The 11063-nt window shown below is 35.0% G+C and overlaps 2 protein-coding genes across 2 annotated transcripts in view; one reads left to right on the plus strand and one right to left on the minus strand.

Moving 5' to 3' along the window:
• The window catches only part of HELRODRAFT_166807 (hypothetical protein), a gene marked incomplete at both ends in the record, with an annotated part of 6698 nt that extends 3978 nt beyond the window's left edge, over positions 1-2720 (minus strand). Inside the window, 2 exons of the mRNA XM_009012010.1 lie at positions 32-1953; positions 2508-2720. Coding sequence (XP_009010258.1) covers positions 32-1953; positions 2508-2720 — 2135 coding nt within the window. The remainder of the gene's footprint in view (positions 1-31; positions 1954-2507) is intronic.
• A 3107-nt stretch (positions 2721-5827) lies between these two features.
• Positions 5828-7417, plus strand: HELRODRAFT_166808 (hypothetical protein; the record flags this gene model as incomplete). The annotated part of the gene is made up of 4 exons (XM_009012011.1): positions 5828-5915; positions 5976-6242; positions 6654-6721; positions 7271-7417. The coding sequence occupies 4 exons, from the start codon at positions 5828-5830 to the stop codon at positions 7415-7417; spliced, it is 570 nt and encodes a 189-aa protein (XP_009010259.1).
• Positions 7418-11063: the final 3646 nt, after the last annotated feature.

Here is an 11063-nt window from a genome sequence, read left to right on the forward strand (position 1 = left end):
CACATCTATCAATTGAAACTCCTTTGCCAACTGATCCTGTATAGGCACGGCAGACAGTTGTTTCTTGGGTTTTACAGTTTTCTTATTTATTTCTCGTTTAACGCAGCCGTGATCATTCAAGTTTTCGCGTATCTTGTAGACCCTAGTGACAACCTCTACGTCGTCGTCGGAAAGACCAGGAACGTTCGTCTCGACGATGTTTTCCACAAATACGTCTGGTTTATCGGGGTTTTGAACAACTTTTTTGAAAACTTTGCTTCCGTCTGGTTTGCTCGTACCAATTTCAAAATCGCGTAAGTCGATATTAGGAATTACCTTTTGTAAAAAGACTAGTTCCGAGGATAACGATTCTATGTTGCCAATAGGCAATGCTACTGCATTTTCGTCCGATTCAACCATCGGTTTTAACACAGTTTTCCTCACGAGTTTTTTAGCAAACCTGTTTGGGCCAATAGCCTCTTCAACTTCGCTGCTTTCCGTTTCGACGTGAATTTTATCAGCAGACGTTTCGTCGAATCCAGGAGCAATTTCGATTATTTCTTCAATTATATCAGCCTGAGTATCTGTTATACCAGTCTTTTTTTTAAAGCACCTGCTAAACGCGATAGAACCGTCGCTCAACTCTTTTCTCTGCGGTTCACTTTCTTGAATGACGTAAGATGGCACATCTATCAATTGAAACTCCTTTGCCAACTGATCCTGTATAGGCTCGGCAGACAGTTGTGTTTTGGGTCGAAGAATTGTCTTGTATATTTCTAGTTTTACGCAGCTGTCATCTTCTATATTTTCTCGTATTTTGTAGAATCTGGTGACAGCAACAACATCACTGTATGAAAGATCATGAACGTTTAACTCGACGATGTTTTCTACAAAAATATGTAGGTTTTTGGGATTTTGGACAACTTTTCTAAAAATAATGTTTCCGTCTGATTTCTTACTGAAAAGTTCAAAATCACCTAAGTCGATATTAGGAATAAATTTTTTTAAAACGACGGTTACTAAGGAGAATGTTTGTTTATCATCATATATAAATTGTTTTTCATTCCTTTCGGTTTTTAATCGATAAAGTCTACATTCTAAAACTGATTTTCCGATTGTTTTAGGTTTTATAATTACTTTTCTAGTAAATTTATTTCTGAAATTGTGTGGTTCAAATACTAAGTGTGTGTTTTCTATTTTGACATCTAGGTGGATTACAGACCCCAAATTTAATTCGTCTTTTATTTGAATTATTTCTTCTACTTCATTTTTTTCATCATTATCCAAGTAACGTTTTTTTATCAGATTTTTTCTAATTTCTAATGTTCCGTCATCTAATGTTTTATACTCTTCCACTTTACTGTTAATTTCATATTTATATTCTTTATCTTTTATTTGAAATAAATTGGCTATAATTAGACGAGGATCGATACATTTTTCTTTTGCTATTACTATTGTTTTTTTAATCACGCTTCTGGATATCGCGTAAACATTACACTCCGTGACATCACTGAATATTTCACAAACTTCTATGCAATCAATTGGTTTCTCTTTTATATTTACATCCACTTCAATTGTGTCAGTAAAATTATTCGTCCATAGCTTTTTTAATATTTGTTTTTCACCTAAAACATTATCTGAAAGAGTGTATTCGTCAAGACTGATTTGAACTTTTTTCTTTTCAAAAATCATTTGAAGAAAATTTCTGACGTTGCAGAACTCATCATTTAAACAACGTATATTTGTCTCAGGTAAATAAATATCTGTAGAATATACCATCGTTTTTTCCACATAGCCACAAAGTATTTGCAGTAATCCTTTTGGAGCATCGAGGCTATTTTTAACAAACAAACTTTTTACAAGATAATTTTCTCTAAATGGCTTAAATACCAAATGGTCATTTTCATTTTCAACATTCGTGTAAATCAGTATATTTCCTTCCATATTCAAGTAATATTTTTTCCCCGCAAAAACCTGCATAAATGTTTTGGAAATTATAATTATTTTTATTTATTTTTTTAAAATTAAACATGATAAACTATTTTGTCCAAAATAAGTTCAAATAATTTGTTTTGTTTTTATTTTATTTTCAGAGACATATTTCAAAATCCATCTATCGCAAATTATTTAATTTCAAATACTTTATAATCTCGATTGAAAAACAAAATACGGCAGAGATCATGAAAAACAGTTTTAACCCGCTACGCCCTCAAAAAGGCTCGGCTTAGATGAAGAGAGAAGAAATCTTAGAAAGATTTTGAGGCTGATGAAAACTAACTAATTGGCTTGAAATAATGTAAATATAGGTTTTTGGGTACGGCTAGTCTTTGCAAGGGGGGTGAATTATCAAAACCAAAGAAGAAAACTACCGATTTATTGGCTTAAAGTTTGAATGTATTAAGCGTTATCGCAAAAAAATATAGACATGTTTAAAACAGCTTCCCCATCAAAAATGGTTGGTTGAGCGTAATGCAAAAAGACTACATAATCATAAATATTTTGGCTAAAATTATAAAAAGTTTTCTCACTTCAATATCCGGGATGATTATAAATTCTTTTGTTTCAGTTTCGGCTTCTGAAGCTTTCAAATTTTTATTATACAAAGAACAAAAAACTTTTAATACTCCTCTATTTAGTGATGTTCTGGTGACCGATAACTTTAATTCCGAAATATACGGTACTAAACACATTTCATCATAAACATTTTTTAGTAATGTACTGTCAAAATTTTCGCTGGTCATGATAAGCCAAAATCTGAGAAAGTGTAGACATTTTTTATAAGTTTAATATAGCAACATATCAATAATAGTTAGAATTTAAAGAATAAGTTTAATTGTAAAAATTGAAAAAAATAAACTACAAAATATAAGTCTACGTTACAAGATTGATGTCGAATTAATAAATAATATATTGCTTTGTAATTGGTGAATGGGTTTGAGTGCGTTCGAATGTGTATATATGAGTATGAATGTAAATAGCTGGGTATGAATAAGTATATCTGGGCCTAAATAAGTATGAACGTAGAGGAGTGAGTACGTCTACAATGAATATTTATATAAACTCTGCTAACTTATTAATTCTGCTAACTGTTATAACCGACCTCTTGAATTTGTAGGCTACAGTTATTTTTTTCTACGTTGATTCCCGACTCCTGAACAGACTTATTTCAGATGAACTTCATCAAAAAGTAGACAGTGCTGGCAATTTTGTGTGTATTGCTTTGATCAATCATTCAATCGATAAAAACGTTAGAATACAGCACAACCTTTTAATTACTTTACAACCTTCTAATTAATTTACAAGCGGTTCCTTCCTCAAAGCATGCTTAACAATTTTTAACTATTAGTTTTTATCATGACTGTAACATTACTAACAACATCATAACTATTATTGCTAAATTTATTCCAGTTATGTAACACTGTTGACAGAAGTGGGATAAAAGTTGTATTCTAAAGAACAAAAGCTAAAACATTAAATAGCTTTTACGGAGATAGAAAAAAATTTAATAAAAAAAAACAAAGAATTGACAATGATGGACATGAGAAGAAAACAGCGAGATCGTGGTTTGATAGTTGGAGGTGATAAGGAAACTATTACAAAGCGATTGATGGAGAGAGAAAAAAGATTTGGAAAAATGTGAATAAGGTAATGCACATATAAATGAGTTGAATAAAAATATGGATGAAATATGAGAGCAAATAAATGGCATAGAGTGGAGAATTAAAACGAGGTTAAAATGGGTAGTATTAAAATGGAAATAATGAGTGATAGAATAAAGACCTAAATTGTACAGTCATCTACCAAGATGAGCTGCAACACACTGAAGTTGAAGAGTTGGAGATGTGGAGTCCGGGTTTGTTAAGTTGAAGGAAAATATGCAAATTAATAGAAGAAACAACTACATAAACAACAATAGTCCATCACTTACAAATGCCATAGCCCCAACCTATGACTGATCAACTCCATAGTCAATGTATAAACCACAGTTCGAGACAGCTATGAAAATTAACATGTAAGTAACAAGTAGAAGGCAACTGCACTGGTTCTGGCATTGCGAGGTAAAGCTGCTGAGAAGTTTTGATAAATGAGTTAAATTCTGTTAGGGCGAAGAGCACATGAAGCAAATATATCGGTCCCACTTACTAAACCGGACGCAGCAAACTGGAGAGTCAATACAGCAGCTGGCACATGACACTGAACGGTTGACCCTACGACCCACAACACAGAGAAGATACTGCATTGGAAACGTTTGTAAAGGCTGTTGAAGATACAGACAAACGCTCATACTAGCGGACAAACGCAACCTCAAAGTCGCTGTTGCATTCGAGTTAGCAAAGAAAGCATCACATCAAAGATTGACGTATGGCTGTGCTAAATTTGTAAAGAATGCTTGTGTCAAAAGATGGTTCTAGTACAGAAGGGTCAGGATTATGGTATACTAAAATGCTGGCATTGTATAAAAAAAGGACAATTACATCAAATTTTCAACGTACTATCGACATTTCGTGAAGGATTTTGCAAAATTTGCACGAACACTACATCAACTCACAGAAAATGATCGAGCGTTTGATTGGAATGAGTAATGAATGAGCTTTTGAACTACTAAAAAGAGAATTATTGTTAGAATATCTGATCCATTTGTGCTAGATACGGATGCAAGCAACTGTGGAATTGAAGCGTATTGTCACAAACGGTTGACGGAGAAGAAAAGGTATTGGCCTATTAATTACAGCAAAAGCCTTTTGTTACGTTCAGCACCAAAAACGAGTTGCCAGCAATGGCCATGGCAAAAAAACCTTTCCACGAGTACTTCTACGGAAAAAATTTCTTCTTCAAACGGATCATGCAGCGTTGTAGTAGTTGCTCTATTTCAAAGATGGTTGGAACAATTACAAATGTACGACTATAAATTATGCACAGTAAAGGAACCTCCACAAGAATGCCGATGCTCTTTCCCGTTGGCCTAGTTTACCAGGTTGCAAATACTGCAGTCGACTGGAAAAAAAAGTACAAACAGAAGATATACGAAAAATTACGATAACGGCAGATACAGGATGGACACCGGAAGAACTGGCAAGACTTACAATACGTCATTGCATAAAAGAAAACAGGCCAGCGACCTGAATGGCAGACATATCTGAGTTTGGTTGGTCGTTGAAAAACTACTGAGCTTAGTGGGACTTTTTGCATTTGGAAAATGAGTTGGTTAAACAGAAATGGAAATCAATAGACGGATTAATTAGAATATCGCATGCAGATTGTGGGACCAAGGAATAAAGTTGCAGAAATTCTTAAAGATATGCATGAAGGACATCTTGGAGTTAATAAGACGCTTGAGAGAATACTGGGCTAACGCTCGAGAAGATGTAAAAAGTTGGTGTCGAAAAAGTGAAGGTCCCAAATGGAGGTTACGAAAAAAAATGCAAATCCATAATGTTGGTGTGTCCTTCGAAAGAATTGCTATTGACATTGCCGGACCATTTCTTGAATCAAATGATGGAAACCCAACTTTCTGGCTGTAGTGGACTATTTTATCAAGTGCTGGAAGTGTATCCGATACCTAATCAGAAGGCTTGTACCGTCGCTGGAAATATTTTTTTTAATCTTTATTATTGCAGCTTTATTATTGTTAGCAAAACCACTTACAATGTTACATATATATTATCTATATATCTTTTATTATGTTCGTCATATCTTCAATCATTGATATTTGAAGCAGCCATTTTCGCCACAAAGGCTGTTTTTATCCTTTTCACACGACGTACACATGTATCAAGCACATATGATAGCCATTGAGATGTTTTGACTCGGTGCACATTTGAACCGCTGAGCCATCTCGCCGACTAACATGCGACAACTTGCGTCGTCTAACCATTTACCGACCTTGAAAGGAAGGACGGCTGAGTTCAAAGACTTGAACCCGGGTCGTGGGAATGGTAGACTGACACGCTAACTACTCGGCCACAAGACCCATGATATTGTAATGAACGGATCAGTCGGTATGGTGTTTCCATGGAGCTGCATTCAGACCGAGGATGAAACTTCGAGTCGCAACTGTTTGACTGGATATAAAAAAGACAAGAACAATTTTTCTCCACCTAGTCAGATGTCAGATGGGATTGTGGAACGTTTCCACCCAACACTAACTGAACATTTGGCCAAAATAGTTGACAAAAACCAAAAAGACCTGAAACGACGAACACCATGCCAAAGTGCCATCCACACAACTACTGGGGAGACACCCTCAAAGATCCTTTTTGGAAGTTCAATATGAATCCAAGCTGATATAAAATATAGCGTATCCCCTGAAGCCCAACAATCAATAACAGATTATGTGGACAATCTCCGTCAGCGGTTAAACAGCATCTACCAATACACGCGCCTGATGTTAAAAAGAATATTCAAACAACCAAGAACCAATACGATCAAAAGGGAAACACTGCTGAATTTAACGCCAACTATTTGCTGATAACCCTCATCCGAAAAAAATACGGTCTCCAAAGCTTCAGCGAGATTGGGAAGGACCTTATTGTTAAGTTTAACACTTATTTGACTGAAAGACAGCGTCTACCGAATTCAAGAACATTGGAAGCCGCAGGCGAGAATGAAGATTTTACATTTGGACACATTCTTATGCAGATTATATATTCAAACGTCACAAATATATTCGCTAGACACACAGTTCGAGGAGGAACTAGAATCTTCTGACAGCGAGGACGTTCGAGAAGCGTCGGTAAAACAGGTATATAAAAACACGCGAGATATTGAATTGGGGTCGTTGAATATTTGATATTGGAAAGTGATTGATTAATAGTGTCGAAAGTGATATTTGATTTGCGTTGTATTTTTATTGTATTGGCTATAATTGTTATTCGAAAAGCGTTGTCGAAAGTGATATTTGATTTGCGTTGTATTTTTATTGTTATTCGAAAAGCGATAGTTTCTGAACGTTAATTTAATAGTTTCTGAACATTAACTTTTATTAGTAAAATTAATTAACTTTGATTGATATGTTATTAGTTAAATAATTATTATTTTGTAACTAAATAAATCGATAATTTGGAAATTATTCTTCACCGGAATTAATCGAACCTGTCGTCGACCGGCCAGTTATAACATTATATACAAGTTCATTTCTTATCTAGAAAACATAATTGGCTATGAAATTTTTAATTTGCCCGCGACTTTTTGTTAAATTGTCAATGTGGCTCTCTGAATAAAAAGGTTGGACAACACTGCTTTAGACATAATAAAAGGAGTTTTTATCATTATCAACATCATTCTTCAACAGCAAGCCACCAAAAAAAGTTTAACATACAAAAACGCCTCTTCTTGGAATCAAACTTTAAAAGCCCAGCTAACGCATATTTTCAACTTTATCAACTCAAATTTCAACAACATGGATGAATTCACAATCGCATTTAAAAACAGTAAATGAATCGGACGGCTGCACAAAAAAATTGTTAAAATTGTTAAAAAAGACGAACTGTTCGGCCGCAACAACCATCATTTTGACAACAAGATAAGCGTCACTGTCTGCTAAAATTACTTTCTCAAACTGAATTAAAAAACTTCCATTGCCGTGAACATTTTGCAACACAAACCCTTCCAGCTTCGACGAAATTTCAACAATGATTTATAAATACAAATCAAAATCATCTCCATGTCCACTCGATCATATCTTAAAAAATGCCCAATACCGTAAACAACCGTTCATCGATTAAGCCGATGTTAGTCATCTTCCACAGTTTCTTCATGCTGAAAAAAGGGTTTATATAACATTATCTATACCACATTCTTCGTGATTTAGTTGAAATAAAACCATACACTACTGAATTAAACTGAAAAGGTAAACCGGCTTAGATCACGGTCTGAGCCGGTTTACAGATGATTTCAGGGCTCATTTAAGTCCAAAGAATGTCATCCAAGAAAATTTCTAAGGATATGTGCAATTTTTTGAGTTTCTTCTTTCTTCGGTTTCCCAGCTTTTTTATCGTACGTCTTCAAGATTCCTAAAGTTCCCAATACTATTGCTAATACTTTGCATCTAATAATCCACATTTGTGAAATTTCTAGATCTTTATACTTGCAATTTTTTCCGCTTCATTTGCGTCAGTCGGTATCAATATTTCAATCAACAGGCATATTTTTTCAATCTTATTTATGACGGTGATATCTGCTCTGTAGGCATTCATTTTTCTATCGGTAATTATCTGTAAATACCACATTATAATAATTTGTTCATCCAGGTTGATCATTTTTGTAGGTTTGTAATATTTTTCATCTACCTTCATTTTGTAGTGTTTACAAATTGACAAGTAAATATATTTTGCTAGATTATTGTGTCGTCTCATGTAGCTTGTTGGCACAAATGCTGAACATCCTGCAATTATATGAACAACGTGTTCTTCCTCTAAATGACATAATCTGCATTTACTATCCATTGGTTTTTAAGATTTTTCTTTGATAATATTTCGTGTTAAGTATTGATCTTTATCACAATATTTGTTTAATTTTTATTCTGGTAAAATTTAACCATCCAACATCAGCCATTGTATTTATACATGGTTTTTCTGATTCTTTAGTATTGCCCATGTAATTGTTAATCTCTTCTTGTTAGTCTTCATAATTTTTTCATCAATTTGTCTACATTATTTAAAAGAATATTACTTTCATTTGTCTAAGATGTGTTTTTAATGTCCTGTGATTGCTCCTGAATAGAATGCGTTTTTTTTATCATAAAGTTGGAATACTTTTATAAATTAGTTTTGGACGTTTTCAACATAGCAAACAGTTGGGCAAGCATATTATCCGTAAAAATAAATAGATATTCTTAAATATAAAATAAATAACTTTAATCTCTAATTCAACTGAAAAATTTTACTATAAAAACAATGTTTTGTCAGATACAAAATTTTTAATAACTAGAACTTAAAAGTTGTTTTGTTTTTGATAATAATCATTAAATAAACATATTATTCATTTAACAAAACTGTTGAAATTGTTGAAACGTCACTTGAGAGCGCACGGATTCCCGTCTTAAAATAAACACTATTTTTATTATTTATTCCAAAGAAATACTGAAAAATATGGAAAAATTTTTATATTTAAGTTTCGGAATCTAGAATCGGGAATCTACGTTCTTTAGCAAATTTGAAGCTGATTTATTAAAAACTTGGCTTGAACAATATCATCAATTTAGCAAATATCACACTAACTCACGTAACAAAGGGCTATCAATCAATCTTCGTTTTGCGTCCAGAGACCCGGTTTCCCGAGGTAGGACGTTGTTTTCTTTGCCATCAACTTTTTGCGCCAAATTAGACGACCAGTTGTATCCATTTCATTTAAATTTAGAGCTTTCATGTCTTGCTCGATTGTTTGCGACCAGGACTTCTTTGGACGGCCTTTGGGACGTGTGCCAGGTACTTCAACATCTGCAAGAGAAGTTATGGCACTGTTTCCACTTCGTTTAACATGACCAAACCACCGCAGACGGTGTTGCCGGCATTCGTCCTTTATATCATCTAAATCAGCACGACGCAGGATTTCGGTAGATTTGATGTGGTCCTTTAGACTAATTCGTTGCATCCATCGAAGCATTTTCATGTCGGTTCGTTGAAGTTGTTGTTCCAGTTTGGTTGTCATTGGCCATGTTTCTGCACCATATAACAAGACCGGACGTATCAAAGATTTATAAAGTCTTGATCGTAGTGGTAGTGGGATGTCACGCCGCATCAATATAGAGGCAAGGAGATGCCATTTATTCCAGGCTGCACGTATGCGTGCTCGAACGGCAGCTTCAGCTGTACAATCCAGAACATCCCCTAGATATTGAAACGATGTGACTTTCTCTATTTTACTGGCTTCAAAAACAGTGCTATTTCGAATTTGTTGTTGTGGATTGATGCAAGCAGGACAAACAAAATTGGACAATTTAGATAAAGTTTTGCTGATGTTGACTTTGAATGCATGATCGGCGAGTCTGGTGTTCCAATCTTCAAACATCTGTGCTGCATTCTGCTCAGACGTGGCTGTTAAAACAATATCATCAGCATATACTAGATTCCAAATGTCACCAGTGCGTATCGGTTTTGTGATTTCTTCCATCACAGTTATAAATAACAGTGGACTGAGAATCGAGCCTTGGTGAACTCCAACGCCGATGTCAAATGCATCTGTGTTTCCAACCGTTGTGCTGACAAGAGTCTTAGTATTCGTATACATTTCCATCACAAGTCGAACAAGATATTCTGGAATGAATTGTCGACGTATACTCCATCTGATTGCTTCACGGGGAACTCGATCAAATGCTTTTTCAAGGTCTACAAAAATGTGTGATAGTTGTTGATGCTTTGCGAGGTACTTCTCTTGCAGTTGCCGAAGGATGTGAATTGCATCAATTGTTGATTTCCCCGCTAGAAAACCAAATTGATAATTTCCGATTGTGATGTACGACGTTAATCTTCTCTCAATGATTTGCTCGACAATTTTCTAACGTATACCCCGATATGACGAACAGTTCTATGGATCACTTTTGCCTTTGTATAGCGGGACTGTCATGCTATAGTTCCATTCAGTCGGCATTGAGCAATTTCTTACACGGCAAAGTTGTAGTAACGTTTGGATACCTGCAGTACCAGATGATTTGATAATGTCATTTGTGAGTCCAGAGGGCCCTGTGCCTTTCCATCCTTCATAGCTTTCAGAGCTTCTGTCTGGAATCGGACCTTCGATGGGTGGAGCGTCTGTTAACATTGATGGGATTTGTTTCGTTTAACAGACGGTTGAAGTATTCTCTCCACTGTAGCTTGTTCAAAAACCATCTCATTTTTGTCATTTTTAATATATGAGGCACCAACTATGTCTTTTTTCGTACGCATTGCCTGTTTTTCTATACGATAGAGAGATTTCATTTGTTCACCTTTGCTTTTAGTGAGCCACTCTTTGCCCTGATCTGTCCAAGCCAATGCAACTTGACGTCTTCTCACGTCAAGTTGCATTGCTTCTCACGTCAAGTTGCATTGCTTCTCACGAATATTGCTTCTCACGAAAAATTTTATGGTCATCAACAGACTTTGATT

Source organism: Helobdella robusta (assembly GCF_000326865.2).
Source record: "Helobdella robusta unplaced genomic scaffold HELROscaffold_10, whole genome shotgun sequence".
Taxonomy (NCBI): Eukaryota; Metazoa; Annelida; class Clitellata; order Rhynchobdellida; family Glossiphoniidae; genus Helobdella; species Helobdella robusta.